Raw genomic sequence first — 22,552 nt, 5'->3', positions numbered from 1 at the left:
TTTTATTTTACTAATTTATGTTGAAATGAATTTGGGCTCTTTCGAACCGTTTTTGGTAACGGGTTCAAATGACTTTGGCTCCTTTCAACCCATTCATTTTTTTTTTTTTTTGGTCAAAGGGGACACTTAAAATTCTGCTTGACTGATGATTGTTACTAGCGAAGTTGAACCCTTAACCATCTTACAACAGTGAAGTTGGTTCCGGAATGGATGTAATATTCACAGATTATGTAAATCTTCAAGTATTCTTTGAACATGTGCACAGGCTGGCAGTTCAGTTTTCTTGATACGACATAGTGACTTCTAGAGTTTAAAAGTCTCTATGAAAAGTACACATTTCGGTGGTCATTTTTATTATTCCTTTTGCACTTATGAAGTTATGATTCAAAATTTTTATGTCCTTATAAGAAAATGCAGTTGAGAAAGAAGTGATGTTTATAATCCCTATTGTAAATTAAAAATTAAATGACATATTCCTATTATAACCACATTCTATAATCTAAATTTTTCAGAAAGAAGGATAGTGATATCAACCAATCTAGCCATACATGTTGGTCTTGACTAAACAAACAAACAAACAAACTTAAAATTCTACTTGTAGCATAAGCTATTGGAAGGGTCGGGGGTAAGATGGGGGAAACCTTTCATCTATCCCAAAAGATAGAGAGGTTGCTCCCATTAAGACTCCCGGCTTTAAAAATTAGCCTTTCTCGACATGTTCGTCATGACTATTCTTATAAATTGTTGTCTTATTTCGAACATCATCGACAAAAGCTTGGAGATTGAGGGCCGATGATCCACTATTACCAAGAGCTTGTCTTGCCAACTCCTTCCATTTCTCAGCGTTTCTCCTCGTCTCTCCATCTTCCATCACTATTTCCACACACCTCTTAATCTCCTTCCCTTCAACCATTCCATCACCCTCCCTCTTTTTCACCTTGACACCTATTTTCCAAAAATCCTCAGTCATCTTCGCATTGGTCGCCTGATCCGACCATTGTGAAAACACAATAGTTGGAACACCAGCCGCCAACGCTTCCACCGTTGAATTCCACCCGCCATGCATCACGAAACACCCAATTGCTTGATTGGTCAATACCTCCACCTGAGAACACCAACTCACTATCATCCCTTGTTTTTTAAGTTCCTCTATCTTGCTCAATTTCCCCACTTGGTCACTGTCTCTAATCACCCATAAAAAAGGTCGGCCACTTTCAACCAACCCTGATGCAATCTCCTCCACCTGATCTATCGCTAAAGTCGCCAAACTTCCAAATGAAACATACACGACTGACGATTTTGGCTTCGCGTTTAGCCATTTGATATAATCTTCCACTGGTTTTTCAAATAAATCGCAACCGAATGAATTGTACGATTGGCCATTTCCATCTAAGAATTCAGATGGAACAAGAGGTCCAACTGGGAACACCACAAGTTTTTCAATTGATTTAATGGCCTCAACTTCAAGTTCATCAAAAGTGTTCACTAGTAGTCTTGAAGATATCTTGAGTACATCAAGATGGTCTTTCATAGATTCCAGAATAAATTTATGTTCCTTGAGACAGGATGGCAACATAAAAGACGGCAAATCAGCGATGGTTAACGATGGAAGTCTCGGTAAATTGATCGAAAACATTGGGTTGTTGTTACAAGATATCAAATCTTGATAGCCGTTAAAATAGTAATAATAAATATCCAAAACAATGGCTGCTTGGCTCCATAGGAGAGTGGATTCTAGATTGTGGGCATTAGCCACTTTTGCAGCCCACGGTATAGCACTGGTGTAGACTAAGTGGTCAAATGGCTGACCTGCTGCAGCCGCGGATTTAATGATTTCCGCGATAGCAGAAACACCTTTAGTAGAAAAATCTGAGTAGAATTGTTGCCCGGTGGTAGTTGGTTGTAGGCCATTGTCGTATCCATCAGAAAATGGGGCAAAGGTTATGCCATGATGGGTGGTTTGTATGTCAATGTGTCGTATGACGGAAACGCTAGTGGAATAGGTGACATCGACATTCAACTTAACAAGACGGTTGGCGAAACGGAGGGATGGGTTAATATGGCCTTGGGTGGGATAAGCAACAACCAGGATTTTGGTTTTCATGTGGTTTGTCATTGCGGTGGAGAGTGGTGGTGATCACAAGATGTCTATATAATGAGAGGTAGCTTCACAAGTTTACATTGTAATTGCCACCAGATTGGTAATTATCACTTGTACATGTCTCATATACAAAGTGACTTGTCTATTTGTAAACTGACAAGAGTCACATGCATTTGAAATGGAATTCAAAAATAAATATTAAAATTAGCCGTAAATTTATAACCAAGGAAACACAAGGACTGCTGCTCTAAGGTTGAAAGGTTTCGGAACTGAAAAGAAAATAGTGAAACTTGGTCTTAAGATGGTATAATTAGTGTTGTACGTATTAATAGTTCGCGGTGTGAATGGGTTAGAATAGGGCCAAAGTTGAAAACCCTAAGAATTTACAAAATTATTATACATGTTATATGAACATGTCATTATGTTAATAGATGAAATGAGAATTGATTTTTAAGACATGCTATTTTGTATTCATGGATAATTATGTTTAAGAAATTGTTAAAATATTGTAGATGAGTTACAGAAATTGGTAAAAGTGGAAAAAAACCAGGTTGGATAAATAAGAAACTTGCTTATAACTAGTAAATGTGACAAACTTCACAAAATGGACACACATCAAATAGGTTTTAACAAAGTTTTGTTAAATGATAAATGCTTTGGAACAGAAACTTGATCCACCACCATATAGACGGTGTTTTGATCAAACGCGTTTTTTATCTCTCGTAATTGTCGTTTGTTGGATGAATTATAGGGATGAGCCATTGATACCAGGAACCGATATCATACCGTACCGATCATTTTCGGTACCCGTACCCATTTATCCTGTTTTTTGGGACCGGTACTGCCACTTATGAAGAGATCCAAATCAGTTGAAGTGAGAATGTGAGATGCAAGCATTTGGTTTTACCGTTTGAGTTTCATTGTTTCAGAAGGTTGAATGGGGATTTTGTACGCGCGTTTCTTGATTTGAGTGATTATGATTTTGTGAGTAATATTGTTAATTAATGATTGACATGAAATGGCATTCTGAATCTGGGTGTATTGTTGTAAGCATTTTTTGTTTCCCTTGTATGCCTGTTTGATAAAATGTTTAACCCAAACCAGGGACTGCCCTTTCTTGTTGGTTACATCGACGTTTTTCTCCAACGCGGTGCTTGTTGTAGCACTGCCCATCCGCTTCATTGTCATCGTGGCTGGTGAGTTGGGTGAGAGAGCTACAAAACTCACACACGTTGCCAAGGGCGCGTCGGTAGATGAGAGAGAATGAGATTGTAAGAGTGGGAGGTGGGCCATGGTTGCATCACACGTTTCAAAGCATCACACGTTTCAAAGCACCGGGCAGGGAGAACTGACAGCTTTCTATGTTGTGGATTGTCTAATTTACTAATATGTTAGTTTTTCAATTTACACATATCCTTCATGTCTTTGAATAATGCAATATCCGATAAAAACAAATGCTAAATGGAGAATGTGAATATGTGATGTCATTTAAATATCAGTTATGCAATATCTATAATCAGTAATAAGTTTTAGTCACCCTTACATTTTTATTTATTCATTAGGTGCTTGGTCTCAAGTTTGGTAAATATTATTTGTTTAAAAAAACTGAAAAAAACGTAAGATGGGCATTTTCATGAAGTGAAAGATGCATGAGAGTGGCCATGTGACGCTAAGGAGGTATACAATAGTTTATGATGGATACATCCCATGACTTTAGACTACCCGGTGTGGGGTAGCGTCCTGTGTCACATAGGCCATTATGGCACGATGGCGCCCCTAACACCATTTTCATCTTGTTAAATAGGAGCGCTATTGATGCTTTTGTTTTGTGCTTGGCGAGCGTCAAAGCTTAGAAATGACGAATAGAAGGTGGTTGACTATTGGCAACGGTCGTTTTTTTAAGATTTTTTTTCAATTTAAATTCCAGTCTCCTTTTTATAAATCCCCAATCTTTACCATGTTTTACCATAACTCACCATCATTCTCACTACAAAATCAATCATCTTTATCATATTTTCAACCATTTTTATGGCGAACCAATGGACCAAGGAAGAGGACATCGCCTTGGCTACGAGTTGTCACACCCTGGCTTTGTGGAAGCGTGGGTTTATTTGGTGTGACTTCTTAATACCATAGCTTAATCATAACAAAGCTATATCAATGTAAAACCATGCAGAATCATCCATTAAAGTCTTAAAACAAAAGTAACAACATTGTCTCAAAGTGTTAACACATGCAACGGGAATTACAACCTACCAAATGAAAACATTGTTCTTAAGACGCAACCACAACATAAAATAAAACACCGTTTAAGACTTGCGACTCGTCCAGGTAAAATCGCAATCCCTAAACGAGGATGATCCCGTAACTCCAACGCAGCGTAGCATACCGTGCCAGATCTTTAGTTCCCTGAAATACATGTAAGTTGGAAAAATCAACAAAAATGTTGAGCGAGTTCATGTGTAGTGAGTAATAAAACCTTTGTAAGTATAAAAATCCTGGTATGTAGCAAATAAGGAAATAAAGAGATTACCAATGGTTTGCAAGGCCATTGATATGTGTGATGTGCAGTAGGAAGACTCAAACCTAGCAGATTTTGCGTTGGGTACAAAGTCACCCCGAGATCCGTTCTGCTGGGCCTGGGGCTGGGCTGGCTACACCCAGATAGATCTACCGCTACTGTCCCTCGGTCCTATTCTGAGGATTAATGGCCTTCAATTCACGCCTACCCACTCACATGATCTAAGTAGTAACCCTCCTTACGCTAACCATACCATGTAAAAAGTACTTGTAATCATAGTAACATGTATTTCACCCCCGCAGTTTAGAAAACTGAAAACAGTTAAGAGAAAAGGGGGACATGAACTCACCGAAGTGCGTCTCTAAAAAGTATCTCCCAGAAAGTCTGCTGTGCGACAACCTACACGTACTAACTTCAATTAGACAACTATTTCGTGATTACACTTCGTATTGATTTGGTAAATATATTCCTTCCCAAGGATGGGGGCTTTAATACATGCGCGTTCGTATATCTTCGAAATATATTATTAAGTCACACTTAAAATATATTTTAAACCTTATCTCCAAAATATAAATATTTTTCCCAAAAATACTATATTTTATTCCATATGATTTTACCCAAAATAATACTTCTAACAAAATACGCATTTAAGTGTATTTTCTGAAAATACGTAAGTTACGGATAAAAATCGGGTGGTAATAATAATAATACCGTTGTAACTTAAATATTTATTGTGAGGGCGTTAGAATTATTTTGGAGTCGTTAATATTCAGTAATATTATTTTTACCCTAAAAATAATATTTACGTAGTTCACAAAATAATCACAAAAATTTACACAAGTGTTGTTATGAAAATATATATTCTAAATATATATTTTTACAAGTTTTATTTTGTGAAAATCTCACCTCCGACACTTGGAAGTTTCGTAATAAGAATCGTGGCGAAAGTTATTTGAGAAAACAAGTTAAAAATAGATCCATAACACTCGTGATAAAAATATTTACAAGTGTTAGATTTTTGGAAAAATTTCGCCAGAGTTTCCTCTGTAACTGGAGGTGGCCACGCTTTCAAGCGTATCATTTTCTTTTAAAATTCAAATCAACAATGTTCCCAACATTAACAAACAATATTTCATCATCAAACTAGTTAAAATAGATATAAATCGCAAAACACATGAACTTGTGGTTTGTGTAAGATATGTAGTAACTTTCCCCATATTTTTAGTAGATCTTTTTATAAATAAACTCGGTTTCTTGAGGATCTTGTTTTTAAAGAAGATTCATCTTTACAACTTCTTGTCAAAAGTTACAAAAATAATTCTTTGTTAAAACTTTTTGTTACACAAGTGTCTACACACTTGTGTGTTCACAAAAATCACATTTGTTTAGGAAAGATCCGGCTTTAAAAATATGATTTCATCTTACACTTGGTTCTTCGAAAATACCCCTTGTAGATCTTTAGATCTACTAGTTTAGAACTCCATTTCATGAGAAAAATTGTTTTTACACAAGTTCATGTTTATGTTTGAAAGGGTTCATCATCTAATAACTTTACGACTTAACATATGGCTAGTTCATGTTTCATGAACATGATCTAGCGCGGTTTGATGACGATCCATTCCCATACTAGCAATCAACAACAATAAATAACCATAATAAAACTAGCTTCAAAAGTTTTACACCATTATTCATCCATTAACCAGTTTGTTTATCACTTTAGTAGACTTTTAGTTTGTGATCTTATATGTTCATGGTTTTCAACCGACAAAATTCTTATTAACCACTTTAGAATAGATCAAGAAGGCGTTTAGAGTCACTTACTACTAGCTCGAGGCTACGGAAGAAACTAGTAGAAAACGGGTGGTTAAAAGCGTCGTAGATAGGTCCTTGGCAATCCGTAAGCATCGGGCTTCCTCGTATGAGATCCTTCACACTTGTAGATAAATAGAATAGCTTGACCAAAATTGGAAAATGGATGGTGGGTGGTGCTATGGTTTCGGTCGTAAGTTCAAGAGAAGGAGAGATAGAAGTGATTTTTCTAAGTGTGGTGTGTGAAGTGTTCAGGAAACCATGAGATATATTTATAAACCAATCTCAAAAATTAACCATAGGATATTATGCTAGGAAGATATAAGACATGAGGGATTATTATATTCTAAATTTGTAAGTGGTTGTCCCCTCATGGGACTAAAATCGTTGGGGGGGGGGGGGGGGCGTTTCCATGGTTCAACTTCAACTAGATGATTAGTATTAGTTGTTAAGTTAGGAGGTTAAGACTAGATATTAGTGTGTGGTGAATTATAACGGGTGTTAGGGTATTTGGGGACCCTAACTGGCTCAGAAAAAGAAAAACAATGTCAATGACAATATCTTTATGTCCCGGGTTAAGTCCGGTTGTTCGGTTGGGTACTGATCCGTTAAAGTGCTTAACAATCATTTAAAGTGTCGTTAATATTATTTTTAGTGACACAAAGAATTCCCGACACTTTGGAAAGTGTCTAGTATTATTTTTCCATGTTTCTGCACTATACTAGTTATATTAAAAGCTGAATTTTTTTGATAAAGTGTAGGATTTTGTACTTAAAGTACGTTTTAGGCACATCCGGTCACTACTACTATCACCTAGTGACGCAGTTCTACAACCCTCATTTCCCTACACTCTCTACTAGTGTAGTAAACTATCTCTGGCACATACAGGCCTTAGAGGCAGTGTTTGCCTGATGCTGGCTATATCAGCGTGTTTAATGGGCTATCCGTTCATTGCGCTACTGTGCTTTTGTGCATCAAGGTTGTCACTAAAGTCTCGTTTGTAAATAATAGAGTGATAGTTAATAAAGTATGATGCAGGCAAGTATATGTATTAGTATTCAAGTAGCAGTTTATCCACAATTGAAAGCAAGCACAGTAATTAAGCAGTAATTAAATAGTAATTAATTCGTACGGATACCTGGTTTGGTGAGGGTTGTCACACGAGTTGAATGCATTATGCGGACCAAGGGCACCTTCAACATTCTGCTCCTACTTGGAACGAGATTTTAACACACTTTCGTCAACAAGTGGGTGCAAACAATCGTAAGTTGAATCACATTACTGGAAGGTTTATTATTATGCGAGCAACTTGTGTGCTTTTTCAGAGGCTCTTTATCAATGCCATGAACCGCGAAGAGAGAATAACTGAAGATCAAGTGATCGAGGCGGCCCTTACTGACTACCAACTACATCAGAACAGAAGCTTTCGTCATCTTACAGCCTGTAGAATTTTGCGTGTCTATTTTAACATTTAAGCCGTTCATTTTAATTAACTAATTGTGTATTGTTTTTAATTAAGTTGGGTTGTAATGTTTTTTTTATTCTAGTTTAATGAAATATTTTATGTATTATATTGTTTAAAACTTATGTTTTTTTATACAATGTTGATTATTTTATAATAAATTTAAATTAATAAATGATTGATTAATGATGACAAGGCTTTATGGGGCTCCATTACAAGCTAGTCATACAGTTAACAATGGAGCCACCTATTTAGTTGGCACTGCTGTGGCATTGGGCTTTATCACACACCACTCAAACTTAGGCTGTAAGGTATGATTGAAGCCCCTTAGGGGCTCCATTATGACGCATCAACGTCATACAGGTGACATGTAGGATAATGGGCTTCTTTGCATTTTCTAAATAGAGCCCCTGGTATGGTTTGGAGTCCCTGCAATCATCACTTAATAATTATTTTTGATTCTACTAATACTAAATAATAAATAAAAGAGTTAAATGTCATTTTAGTTTATGTGGTTTGGGCCATTTTAGTAGTTTAGTCTAAATGTTTCATTTTTCACTTGTGGATCCAAAACGGTTTCATCGTTGCTATTTTAGTCTACTGGGTTAACTTCATTCATTTTTTTGTTAACGAGAAGGACAAGTTGGTCATTTTATATGGCCGAATTGTCCTTCTAGTTAACAGAATTAAATATAAAATAACCGAATTGCCCTTCTCGTTAACAGAAAAAATAGATGAAGTTAACCCAGTGGACTAAATGGCAACGATGAAACCTTTTTAGACCCACAGATGAAAAATGAAACCTTTGGACTAAACTGTCAAAATAGCTCAAACCACAGGGACTAAAATAACATTTAACTCTAAATAAAAATACTCACAAATAATAAAAATAAAATACAATTTAAAGAACTAAAATAAATTAAATCCGAGTTTAAAAAAAATTACATAACCCAAATAATTAAAAGCATATTACTCGTCCTCCTCGTTGTTGTTATTTAGCATGCGATCCATCCAAAGATGTTCGACCAAATCCAATCGAAGATCCAAATGTGCGTCTCTCCTTCGTATCTTAAGGCAGATTTCTTCTTTCTCAGCACATGTTAGGATTGTGTTCTCTGGCTGCACGGTTTCATCATATTCGGGACAAATGGCTCGACCCGGGTACTCCAAAATCATATTATGTAATATAATGCAAGCATACATTACATTTCGCATTCTTTTTTCTTATGTTGTAGGCGATGGTTAGTCAATGATAGTCTATCACTTCTTTAACATCCTAAAGGCTCGTTCGACATCCTTTCTCGCCGACTCATGTGTTTTCTTGTAGTACAATCATTTTTCATCATCAAGGCAAGAAAGACTTTTCATTAGGACAGGCCACTCCGGATATATCCCATCAACAAGATAATACATGTATTTGTAGTGCATGTTGTTCGCATAAAATAATGAATCCAGTGCGACCCCGTCTATTACGTCATCAAAAACATTCGATGAATATAAAACTTGAAGATCGTTGTTTGAACCAGCCATGCCAAAGTACACATGCCAAATGCAAAGATCTTGAGATGTGACTGCTTGTAAGATTATGGTTGGACCATCGTGATAACCTCAAGTGTGTTGTCCTTTCCAATTAGTTTGACATCTCGCCCCAATCTCAGTACGTGTAATGAAGGCTACCCAACATCCCAGGAAAATTGTGTATTCCTTGATGAGCCGTGTATAAAACTCCTCAGATATCATCGTCCATATAGATCAATAAGACCTAAAAATATTATAGTTCCGATACTAATAATAAATATAGTAATAATGACAAATAGTACATATTAGACATATTAAACAATAATAATTATAATATACATAAAAATTATAAAAAAAACAAATATACCTTCACAAAAATTGTGAATACTTTCTCTACACATTCGTGCCGACATCCGTAGATACTCTTTAAAAACTTGAACCGCCTCTTCACCACCGCTATGAGCAAATCGTCAAGCGTACCCGAGTAGGGATGAGCATTTGGTATCAGATCCCGATTCCGAAAATACCGTACCGAATTTTTTCGGTACCGGAAACGGTATCCACTTTTTGGCATTTTCGGTATCGGTATTTTCGGGATCGGTACAATACCGAATTTTACCTTCAAATACCGCTACCGTACCGATACCATACCGTACCGACGTATTTCGGTATCGGTATCGGTACCCAGTTTTGGCGAAATTCGGGATTGTGACGGTATCAGGACGGGATCGGGATTTGCTCATCCCTATACCCGAGCATGTGGGAGAATCGTCAATCGGAACTTGTAGACGTTTTATAAAATTTGAGAGAATTGTGTTGAAATGAAAGAGTTGTGTGTGTTTAAATATAAGTTTTGAGAGAGTTGTGTTGAAGTGTGAGAGTTGTGTGTATTTAAATATAAGTTTATAAAAAAATATTTTTTTTACTTTGTAGCCGTTCATCAACTGTTAGTTGCCATGGGCCACAACAAAAAGCTCGCCATAGCTCGCCATTGTAATCACATTTGAACAATTTGGTCATGTAACTTGAACGTATTGCAACAAAGTTAACAATTTAAATCGGGGAATGGATCAAGAATAGTTAACGATAATATATAAAGTGGTGACACAAGATTTTATCAAACGTTTAATTACATATAAAAGATTCTTTTTATCAATTTAATAGATACTCAATAATAGTCCCAAGATTGATGTGTGATCAGCATAGCACTCAGGAACCTTTTAAAGTAGGCGAGGTCACACCATAACTGTTCAAAATGACTCTGGGCTTCGTTCAACACGTTTATGGTAACGGATCAAAATGGCTTTGGGCTCCTTTCAACCATTTTCTGGTAATGGGTCGAAGTGACTTTGGGCTTCTTTCCACAGTTTCTTTTTTAGTTCTTTTATTTTTCTCGTTTATGTTGAAATGGGTTGGAGGTCTTTCAACTCGTTTCTGGTACCAGGTTAAAATGACTTTGGCTCCTTTCAATCCATTTCTTTTTTTTTCCAGAAAGAAAGAAGGATAGTGATATCAACCAATCTAGCCATACATGTTGGTCTTGACTAAACAAACAAACAAACAAACGTACAAAGTAAAATCCTACTTGTAACAAAAGCTATTGGTACGATCGGGGTAAGATGTGGTAAATCTTTCCTTTATTCCAATAGATAGAGAGGCGGCTCGCGTTAAGACTCCTGACTTTCAAAACCTTTCTTGACATGCTCGTCTTGACCATTCTTATAAATTATTGTCTTATCTTGAACATCATCGACGAAAGCTTGGAGATTGACGGCCGATGATCCACCATTACCGAGCGCTTGTCTTGCCAACTCCCTCCATTTCTCAGCATTTCTCCTCATCTCTTCATCCTCCATCACCATTTGCACACACCTCTTGATCTCCTTTCTTTCCACCATTCCATCCCCCTCCCTCCTTTTCACCTTGACACCTGTTTTCCAAACATCCTCAATCATCTTCGCGTTGATCGCCTGATCCGACCATTGAGAAAACACGACAGTTGGAACACCAGCCACCAACGCCTCCACCGTTGAATTCCACCCGCCATGCATCACGAAACACCCAATTGCTTCGTGGGTCAATACCTCCACCTGAGAACACCAACTCACTATCATCCCTTGCTTTTTAAGTTCCTCTATCTTGCTCAATTTCCCCACTTGGTCACCATCTCTAATCACCCATAAAAAAGGCCGGCCACTTTCAACCAACCCAGATGCCATCTCCTCCACCTGTTCTATCGATAAAGTCGCCAAACTTCCAAATGAAACATACACTACCGATGACTTTTGCTTCGCGTTTAGCCATTTGATATAATCTTCCACTGGTTTTTCAAACAAATCGCAACCGATTGAATCGTACGATAAGCCATTTCCATCTAAGAATTCAGATGGAACCAGAGGTCCAACCGGAAGCACCACAAGTTTTTCAATTGCTTTCATGGCCTCAACTTCAAGTTCATCAAAAGTGTTTACCAGTATTCTTGGAGATATCTTGAGTACATCAACATGGTCTTTCATAAATTCCAGAATAAACTTATGTTCCTTGAGACAGGATGGCAACATAAAGGACGGCAAATCAGCGATGGTTAATGATGGAAGTCCTGGTAAATCGATCGGAAACGTTGGGTTGTTGTTGTTACAAGATATCAAATCTTGATAGCCATTAAAATAGTAATAATAAATATTCAAAACAATGGCTGCTTGGCACCATAGGAGACTGGATTCAAGACCATGCGCATTAGCCACCTTTGCAGCCCACGGTACACCACTACTATAGACTACGTGGTCAAACGGTTGGCCTGCCGTAGCCGCGGAGCTAATGATTTCTGCGACAGCAGAAGCACCATTAGTAGAAAAATCTAAGAAGAATTGTTGCCAGATAGTAGTTGGTTGTATGCCATTGTCATTTCCATCAGAAAATGGGACAAAAGTTAGGCCGTGATGGGTGCTTTGTATGTCGATGCGTCGTATGACGGAAACACTAGTGCAATAGGTGACATCGACATTCAACTTAACGAGACGGTTGGCGAAACGGAGGGATGGGTTAATGTGGCCTTGGGTGGGGTAAGCAACAATCAAAATTTTGGTTTTCATGTGGCCTGTCATTGAGGTGGAGAGTGGTGATCATCTCAGGCAACATTTAACATGTTTATATAGTGAGTGATACTTCACAAGTTCACATTGTAATTTTCACCTGATTGGTAACTATCACCTGATTTTACAAGTATATGGCCCATATGCAAAGTGACTTGTGTATTTATAAACTGACAAACATTCACATGCATTTAAATTGGAATTCAAAAATAAATATTAAAATTAGCCATAAATTGTATTTCATGCAAAAGTAAACACAACTTGTACATGCTTAATTAGTTAATTGTCTTGTAAATTACTGATGCTTTCCATTCTATTCTGTATATGGTATAATTAGTGTTGTATGTATTTATACATGCACAACTCTGGTATTTGTAGAACTTAAAACCGGGTAGGACTCGAGTCTGGGTTTGATAACAAAGTCAAGAAACGGGTAGGGTAGGAACCGGTTCCGGTACGTTCGGGTTTTTGGCTGGTTCTTTTTCGGGTTTTGGCCGGTTCGGGTCTGGGTTTTGACCGGGTAGAGATGGAACCGGGTCCGATGGTTCCGGGTCGGGTCCGATTCGGTTCCTTTTGTTACACCCGGGTCTGGAACTGATATGTACCCGTGGGTCGGGTAGGGTAGGAACCGGTTCCGCGTCAGTCCAAAATCGGTTTTTTTTTTTTTTTGTGCATCTCTAATGGAAATAGATGAAATAAGAATTTATTTTTAAATCGGCCCTTATTTGCTAATATGTACGTTTTACACATATCCTTCATGTCCTTGAATAATGTAATATTCACTAAAAACAAATGTTACATGGAGAATGTGAATATGTGATGCCATTTAAATATCAGTTATACAATAGTTTATGATGGGTACATCCCATGACCTTATAACTTTAAGTGATTTGTTGAATGTTGGTCATGTAATTTGCACATATTTCATAAAAGTTAACAATTTAAATCGGGAAAAAGATCAAGAATAGGTAACCATAAGGAGGGTGGGGGTGGTCATCACTCATCACTCACTCATCACTTACAACATCCAATCAAGTTCCGCCATGTCATCAACCATTTTTCCATCCTCACAACCTTTTTTAGTGGTAATGGTCATCACTCACAACACCCAACAATAAACCCTCACACCCCCTCACATCCATTTATCACTCACACCCCATCACTCGTTGAATTTATCACGCTGAACATTCCATCACTCGTGGACTTTGTAGGTGGCGGTGGTAAGTTGCATGCTTCCACGCGTGAACAATGGCCCATCACGGACCACCCCCACTGCACTAATATATATAAACAGTGACACAAGATTTAATCAACGCTTAATTTCATATTAAAGATTTTTTTTTTATAAATTTAATAGGTATTCAATAATAGTCCAGACGACAGACAAGACTGCCTATTTTCGCAGATACTTAACCAGGAGAGCATAACAAATGCAATCCATTGCCAGTGCTTGATGTAGCATCCATTTCAGCTTATATAATCCTTATGCTAGATTTATACTTCAGTGTTGTTATTTTCCAAGGATTGAATATAGCTCAGTGAAGGAAAAGCGGTTATCAGGATCAACCAGTCACCAGGTTTAATTCATCAGCGTCAAAAAAATTTATACGGCTTGATTATTTTATCCGTTTCCATTCTTTTCTAGGCGTTTACACAGTTATTGCAAGCTCCACAAGAGGATGCTGAGTTGATCATATGTAACCGGTTTCCTGTCTCAAATTGGTGGTGTGTGATATACTGATATGGGTTGGGTAAGCATTAACAGTGGGTGAATCAGGTGGGTTGGGACACGCATTAACTGTTCAAAATTACTTTGTGTTCCTCTCAACCCATTTCTGGTAGCGGGTCAAAATAGCTTTGGGCTCCTTTGAACCTGTTTCTTGTGACTGGTCAAAATGACTTTGGGCTCCTTTCACCCCGTTTTTGGTAATGGGTCAAAATGATTTTGGACTCCTTTCAACCCGTTTCTAGTGACAGGTCAAAATGACTTTGGGCTCCTTTCAACCCGTTTTTGGTAATGGGTCAAAATGATTTTGGACTCCTTTCAACCCGTTTCTAGTGACAGGTCAAATTGACTTTGGGCTTCTTTCAACCGTTTCCTTTTAGCTGTACTTTTATTTTACTTATTTTAGTCGAAATGGATTTGGGCTCTTTCAACCCATTTCTGGCAAAGGATTAAAAAGACTTTGGGCTCCTTTTTCTTTTCTTTTTCTTTTCCTTTTGGTTAAAGGGGACAGTAAAATTCTGGTAACAGTCAAAATGACTTTAGGCGCCTTAAAACCCGTTTATTTTTAGCAGTTCTTTTTTTTTTTTTCTGTTTTTTTAACGGCCTTTTTAGTAGTTATTTTATTTAACCTGTTTCACCTGCTACACATAGCTAGAATCGGAATTTTCAAGTAAATGGGCCAAAATTACTATCTGTATCCAGTTTTTTTTTCAGTTTTCTTCTTGTTCTGCACTTAACCGATGAGTTGTCATATGCTAATATTAATATATCACGTGCAGTTCTTACTAGCGAAGTTGAACCCGTGGCGGATCTAATAACTTTTTTCACTGGGTTCCCTTTGATAGATTCTCACGAATTCTTACTATTTTTTTTTCCAAATCATAAGAGGTTCTCACTAATTTTCTCCATTTTTTCCAAACTGAATGAGTTCCTGGGAACCCACAAAAGTGGCCTAGATCCGCCCCTGAGTTGAACCCTTCATCTTTTACAACAGTGAAGTTGGTTCTGGAATGAATGTAATATTCACAAATGATGTAAATCTTCAAGTATTCTTTGATCAGTCTTCTTGATAGCACCGTTAAAGGGATATGACTTCTAGAGTTCTAAAAATTTTCATGAAAAGTACACATTTCAGTGGTGATTTTTCCTATTTTTTTTTTTTTTTTTGCACTTATGATTCAATTTTTTATGTCAATATAAGAAAATTTAGTTGAGAAAGAATTAATGCCATATTCATATTATGACCACATTAACCTTTGAAAAAGTAAAGTGATACAAACAATTCTCGCCGTACATTTTGTCATGACTAAACAAACAAACAAACACAATAAAATCCCACTCATAAAACCTTTCCTCTATCCCAAAAGATAGAGAGGTCGCTCCCGAGACTCTCAGCTCCAAAACCCTTTCTTGACATGTTCAGCTTGACAATTCTTATAAATTGATATCTTATTTCAAACATCATCGACAAAAGCTTGGAGATTGATGGCAGATGATCCGCCATTACTCAGAGCTTGTCTTGCCAGCTCCCTCCATTTCTTAGCATTTCTCCTCATCTCTCCATCTTCGATCACCATTTCCACACACCTCTTAATCTCCTTCCCTTCCACCATTCCATCTCCATCCCTCTGTTTCACCTTAACACCTGCTTTCCAAACATCCGCAATCATCTTCGCGTTGGTCCACTGATCAGCCCACAATGGAAATGCAACAATTGGAACACCAGCCGCCAATGCCTCCACCGTAGAATTCCACCCGCCATGCATCAGAAAACACCCTACTGCTTGGTGGTTTAATACCTCCACTTGAGAACACCAACTCACTATCATCCCCTGCTTCTTAAGAACCTCTATATTGCTCAACTTCCCCACTTGGTCACTGTCTCTAATCACCCATAAAAACGGTCGGCCACTTTCAACCAACCCAGATGCCATCTCTTCAACTTGGGCCTGATCAAGTGACAAAGTCGCCATGCTTCCAAATGAAACATACACGACTGATGATTTTGGTTGCGTGTTTAGCCAATTTATATAATCTTCCTTTGGTTTTTCAAACAAATCACAACTGAATGAATTGTTCGATGGAACTAGGGGTCCAACCGGAAGCATCACAAGGTTTTCAATTGCTCTGAGGGGTTCCATTTCAAGCTCATCAAAAGTGTTCACAAGTATTCTTGGAGATATCTTGAGTGCATCAATATGTTCTTTCATAAAAGGTAGAACATAATCCTCTTCCTTGGGGCAGGATGACTTCATAAAGGACGGCAAATCAGCGATAATTAACGATGGAAGTCCGGGTAAATCAATCGGAAACGTTGGGTTGTTGTTGTTACAAGATATCAAATCTTGATAGCCGTTAAAATAGTAATAATAAATATCCAACACAATGGTTGGTTGGCACCAAAGGAGAGTGGATTTGAGGTTGTGCTCATTAGCTACCTTTGGAGCCCAGGGTACAACAGTGGTGTAGACTAAGTGGTCAAACCGATGGCCTGCTGCCGCCGCGGAGCTAATGATATCCGTGACGGAAGAAGCACCATTTGTAGAAAAATCTGAGAAGAATTGTTGTAAGGTGGTAGTTGGTTGTAGGCCATTATGGTGTCCGTCCGAAAATGGTGCAAAGGTTAGGCCGTGATGGGAGGTTTGTGTGTCAATACGTCGTATGACGGATTCGCTAGTGGAAAAGGTAACATCGACACCCAAGTTAATGAGCCGGTTAGCGAAACGGAGGGATGGGTTGATGTGGCCTTGGGTCGGATAAGCGACAATTAGGATTTTAGTTTTGTGGTGGGTTGTCATTGAGCCGGAGAGTCACTGGTGGTGATCGCTAGCAGCATTTAAAATATCTATATTCAAATGAGAGGTGGCTTCATATTGTAATTGTCGCCCGACAAAAAGTCACAAGTGCTTGTGAATTGACTTGTGTATTCTTAGGAAAATGACAAAAGTCATGAGCCATTTAATGATATTTGTTTTTGATATTATATGATGGGAGAATCAAGAGTAACATGCATAATATTTGTTTTAGATATTATGTTTTTTTAAATGTGTGAATTATTTGCGAATGTCGGGAGGTCTAGCATACGTTGTCTTAATCGGGTCCGCGCTAGAGAACCCCTCGTATAATAGATCCCAATTTAAACCCCTGTCACGAAGACTCTAACTTGAGATATGGAGGGTAAAACTCATCCAGGTATACTATAGATGGAACTTAAATAAGTGTGGCCAATGCTAGAGCACTAGTGATGGTTGTTTTAGATATTATATGATGGGCTAATCAAGAGTAACATGCATGGATACGCATCACCTGGACGACTATTTCACCTCTTGGTCAACATCTCAAGTGGGTCACGTTTTTTTTTTCTTGAGTCTTATTTTCAATTAAGAGTTGTATTAAGAGTAGTCTCTTATCTTCTAGTAACATATATTCTCTTTATGTATTGAACAATTGATCACGATAAGGTTATGTGGTATGAGGCGCTGAAGAAACGTGTATCTAAAAGATGGATCTTCTCGGAGCAACTTCCACGTTGGCAACTGGGACTATAACATACAAAACAGAACATCGTTAGAACTCGTCGCAGGAATAGAGTTATCCCTGTGACCACCCTCTGGCGTAAGAATAAGGTGGTGTTTGTTTTTCAAAAAAAGATATGTACGGGCTCTTCTGTTTGCACCGCGTAGACCACGCACAAACATTGTCATCTGCAGACTTTTTTGTTTTTTTTTCCGAAGACGTTTCATTAATTAAAAAAACGTCTGCATATTAAGCCAAATATTTAATTGTCATAAGTTAGAGGGTTATTATTGTAACTAGTAGAATATATATAAACCTCTATCAACTTGTAAACCCTAAGGGTGTTAGGAGTGGAGCGGCAAAGTGGTCGGCAAACGGTTTTGCCGATCGGCAAACACCGCCGCCAATACTTTGCCGTTGCCGACAAACGCATGGATCGGGGGTTGCATGCCGACGCGGGGAACGACGTTCAAATGGCTATAATGCCGTTGGGTTATTAAAAAAAATTCATTTTTACCTTTTATAAATTAACTTTTTCAAATCCATTTTCACCAAACATCAATCTCATCCAATTTTACTACATTCCACTCTCTTTTTTTTAAATCTTTTCAAAAAAATGGAAGGCTCAAAGAAAGGTGAAGGCAAGAAAAAAATGGTAGGGTCCGGTTCGAAGTCGAGGGCTCAAGATAAACGTGGTTCGGGTGGTTCTAGTGTCCCGTTTCATCCGCACCTTGGGTTTGCGAATCAAACCCAACCTCCATTTTATTTTAACCAACCTATGCATCAACCTTTCGGTTATGATATGCAACACATCCAAAATTGGATGCAACACGGTCCGATAATGACTCGACCCGGTTATTATGATTACTCCCTAGAAGCCCAAAATGCTTTTGACCCGTTTGCTTTTCAAACCCCAAGCTCACTATCACCGAGACCTTTTTAAACCCCAAGGTCACAATTACCTAGAGACGTACAAGATGATTCCGATGAGGAGTTCGTGCCGGAAACCCAAGAACAAGAGTTAGATGAGGATGAAGATGTTGCGGTTGAAGAAAATCCCGTGAACGAAAATGTAGCCGAACCGGAAAGAAAATAAAAAGCGAAACGGGAAACTTGGACGCCTAACAAGAAGAGGCGTTGGCAAAGGCTTTTGTCCATTGCACTTTGAATAAAAAGAAAGGCAATCAACAAAAGGCGGATGGGTTTTGGAAGAAAGTTCTAAACCACTACAATGAAACGGTCGGAGGAAGTAACCGAACCCACCACCAAGTTCGATCAAAATAGATGACGATGCAAACAAAAATTAACACATTCAACGGTCGATATCATCAAGTGGTAATTTTTTTTATACGGTTTATTTTTTAACGAAATATTTGGATTAAGTTGTTGATAATTTATTATTTTAGGATTGTTTACGTCCTAGCGGGAATGACGATGTTTATGTAATGAAGCAAGCGCTAAAGGATTACAAAAGCAAAGAAAAAATTGATTTTGCTCATGTTGCGGCTTGGGAGATTGTTAGAACAAATCAAAAGTGCTCGCCGGTACCTTTGTTGAATGAAGAAAGCTCCGGCTCGGGTCAAAAGAGAAAGTCTTCGGATTCGGGAAATTATACACGAGGATCACCGAATGTCGAAATCTCGAGCGGATTCGGTGTTCCCGACATAAACGAGGATCCTTCACCACCACCAAGACGACAGACGAGAAAGGAGAAAAAGGACAAAGGGCCATATTCAAGAAATGAAGATCCAAGAGATATAACACACAAATTCGAAGAGTACAAGGCCATGAAAAAAGAGATAATGGAAATTAAACGTATACGAAAAGAAAAATACTTGACCTTGGCGGATGAGCAACGAGAGGTATTGCGACAAACAATGTTCGACAAGGACTTGGAGACGTATAATCGGCCTACCGACAATGTTCACCGTGCGATGTTGAAAATCACACTCGCTAGAGAACGTGACATCGCAAAAAAAATATGGATGGCCTTGTGATTTTTAGTTTTTTTTTAAAGTTAGATTTTATTTAAAATGTAATGCTTTATTTTTATTTAAAATGTAATGGTTTATTTTTATTTATAAAAAGTTGATGTTTTTTCCATTTTATCTTAAATTTAAAAAAAAACAGAAAATAAAAAAAAGTTTGCCACTCAGCAAGTGTTTAAACCATTGCCAACAATTTTCAGCAAAGTTTAAACACTTTTGACTGATTGACATGGCGCACTCTGATTGGTCGGTTTTTTTGGTTTGCCACTATAAAGTGTTTAACCACTCCTAACACCCTAAACAACCCCCACTCGCCGCTGTCAACTAGCCGGCGATCAGCAATAGCAATCGACCTTTACCCTTCAACCAGCCAACACCACAAGGAGAATATTTATTTATTTATTTATTTATTTTTGAACGGTAAATTTGGATCACTGACGGACCAATGGAGTATCATCGTGCCACCAGCGGAACCACCCGATCATATCCATCTCCACTAGGCATGATGCCTATACACCAATTCAGGAGGAAACCCAATAAATATAGAAAAACCTCTTGTGGGAATCGAACCCAGGACCTATTGATCTCAAAGCTTTATCCCACCCTCAAAATGCCACTAAGCTATAAAGCTATGGAGAAGGATAATATTTATTATATTCGAAATATAGCAGCAAGTGGAGAATCCCCTAGTTATTTTCGATTTTCACATCAGTGGGGTAGCTATTATTGTTTTCAAAAAAAAGACACAGACAACAAAAAGAATAAGTGGCGGCAAGGAGGTGATTAGGGGTAAAGGTCAAAAAGAAACATTATTATCATTCTTTTCGAAAACAAAAGCAAAGATCGCAACAGCCGTCACGTTATATGACGAACAATCGACCTGCAACATCTGACGAACCATCGACCTTCAACTTGCCTACCTCAGGTATCAAAAATCACTGTTTTTACTCACCATGACAATGATTACTGCTTTCAGCATTCAAGAACGTACATCCCATAATTCTCACAAGTTTGCATTCAATTTTACACCAAACAATTATGGCTGCTGGAAAGCCATGATGGAACCGTTTTTGAAGGCCAATGGATTATATTGTTATGTTGACAACACGTTATCTTGCCCGGAAGAGAAAATTACAACTGGTGATGCTACTACTACAAACCCTAATTTTACAAACTGGATTGCTAATGATGCACACGTCTGCATGATCATTATATCCACCGTTTCCGAGTCTTCGTTTCAACACATCCAAGGAGACACGGCTCGGGAAGTGTGGTTAAGTCTAGCACGTGCATATGCTCCTTCGAATTCATCTCATGAGTTCACACTAAAAACGCAGCTTTTAAAGATTTCAATGAAAGATGGTGAAAAGGGTATTGATTTTCTTAGCCGTGCTCAAGAATATGCAACGGCTCTTGCAAATATTGGTGAACCCGTCAAAGACAAAGATCTCGTCATTCTTACTATAGCCGGTTTACGTGAGGCTCGGAAGCACGGAAACGCCAATGAGGTGCCGTCTCCCATCCCGGGGACTGCTAGGGGACGGAAACGTGCTGCAGAAGGGGACAGGGTTTGGAGACGTGCAGGAAACGCTTCCGTCAAGTTTCCATTTATTTTTTTTGGTTTAAAAAAAGATTTTTTAATCCTATTCTAAAATAGTGCCCCCTCCTGTTCTGTTATACCAAGCGACGATCACTTTTAAAACCCTACACTCCCTCTGCGATCCTCTTCTTCTGCGATCCTCTTCTTCTTCTTCTCTTTTCCTATTCAAACTCCAAAATTATGGCTTCTAATGAAGAAACACAAGGATCATCATCATCTATAGATGAACCTCCATTGTGGGATTATGTGGAAAAACTAGAAAAGCAAGGTTCGGGAGGAACTTGGAAATTCAAGTGCAAAGTTTGTGGTGAAAATCGACAAGGATCGTATTCAAGAGTTAGAGCACACTTGCTCGGTATAAAAGGTATGATTTTGGTTGTTGTTTACTAGTTTGTTCAAACTTTGTTGTTGATTGTCTACTAATTAGTTGATTATCTACTGATTAGTATGCTCTAAATCCCACCAATAGCAAACTTTGTTGTTGATTATCTACTGATTAGTTGATTATTGTTGATTTGTATAAAAGGTAGTGGGATTGCTATCTGCAAGAAAACAACACATAGTGATAAAGTTGCAATGAAAAAGTTAGAAGATGCATATGAAGAGAAAAAAAACAATTCAAAAGCGAAAGAAGTCGAGTTGCCATGTGAAGCTGGCAATCCCTTAAAGAGGAGAAAACCCGCTTCAAATCCTATTCAAAAAGCTTTTGGTGCGGAAATAAGGGACCAACTTGATGAGAAGATAGCAAGGATGTTCTATACTGGAGGTTTACCTTTCAATCTTGCAAGAAACCCGCACTACCATAGGTCTTTTCAGTTTGCTGCAGAGAACAAAATTGAAGGGTATGTACCTCCTAACTATAATAGGCTTAGAACAACCATGCTACAAAAGGAAAAGGAGAATGTGCACAAGTTATTGGAACCAATTAGGTTATCATGGAAAGAGAAAGGTGTCTATTGTCAGTGATGGTTGGACAGATCCTACAAGAAAGCCTTTAATCAACTTCATGGCTACCTCAAGTAATGGTCCTTTATTTCTAAAGGCGGTTAATTATTTTGGAGAATTCAAAGATAAGTTTTTATTGCTAATCTGATGAAAGAAGTTATCAACGAGATTGGTCATGAAAATGTTGTGCAAATCATCACCGACAATGCATCAACTTGTAAGGCGGCTGGAGAGATTGTCACGAGTGAGTTTACTCACATCTACTGGACACCAT

At 38.1% G+C, this 22,552-nt stretch overlaps 3 protein-coding genes across 3 annotated transcripts; all 3 read right to left on the bottom strand.

The window, feature by feature from the left end:
- Positions 1 to 420: 420 nt before the first annotated feature.
- Positions 421 to 2,219, bottom strand: LOC110908614 (UDP-glycosyltransferase 75C1). Its single transcript, XM_022153553.2, has one exon. It carries the CDS (start codon positions 2,114 to 2,116, stop codon positions 701 to 703), a length of 1,416 nt encoding a protein of 471 aa, XP_022009245.1. The 5' UTR covers positions 2,117 to 2,219; the 3' UTR covers positions 421 to 700.
- Positions 2,220 to 10,918: 8,699 nt separating this feature from the next.
- Positions 10,919 to 12,543, bottom strand: LOC110908612 (UDP-glycosyltransferase 75C1-like). Its single transcript, XM_022153552.2, has one exon. It carries the CDS (start codon positions 12,513 to 12,515, stop codon positions 11,079 to 11,081), a length of 1,437 nt encoding a protein of 478 aa, XP_022009244.1. The 5' UTR covers positions 12,516 to 12,543; the 3' UTR covers positions 10,919 to 11,078.
- Positions 12,544 to 15,434: 2,891 nt separating this feature from the next.
- On the bottom strand, positions 15,435 to 17,206 carry LOC110908611 (UDP-glycosyltransferase 75C1-like). Its single transcript, XM_022153551.2, has one exon. The coding sequence runs from the start codon at positions 17,025 to 17,027 to the stop codon at positions 15,684 to 15,686; it is 1,344 nt and encodes a 447-aa protein (XP_022009243.1). The 5' UTR covers positions 17,028 to 17,206; the 3' UTR covers positions 15,435 to 15,683.
- Positions 17,207 to 22,552: the final 5,346 nt, after the last annotated feature.

Source organism: Helianthus annuus, chromosome 14 (genome assembly GCF_002127325.2).
Source record: "Helianthus annuus cultivar XRQ/B chromosome 14, HanXRQr2.0-SUNRISE, whole genome shotgun sequence".
NCBI classification, from domain to species: Eukaryota; Viridiplantae; Streptophyta; class Magnoliopsida; order Asterales; family Asteraceae; genus Helianthus; species Helianthus annuus.
This window is presented reverse-complemented; position numbering and strand designations above follow the sequence as displayed.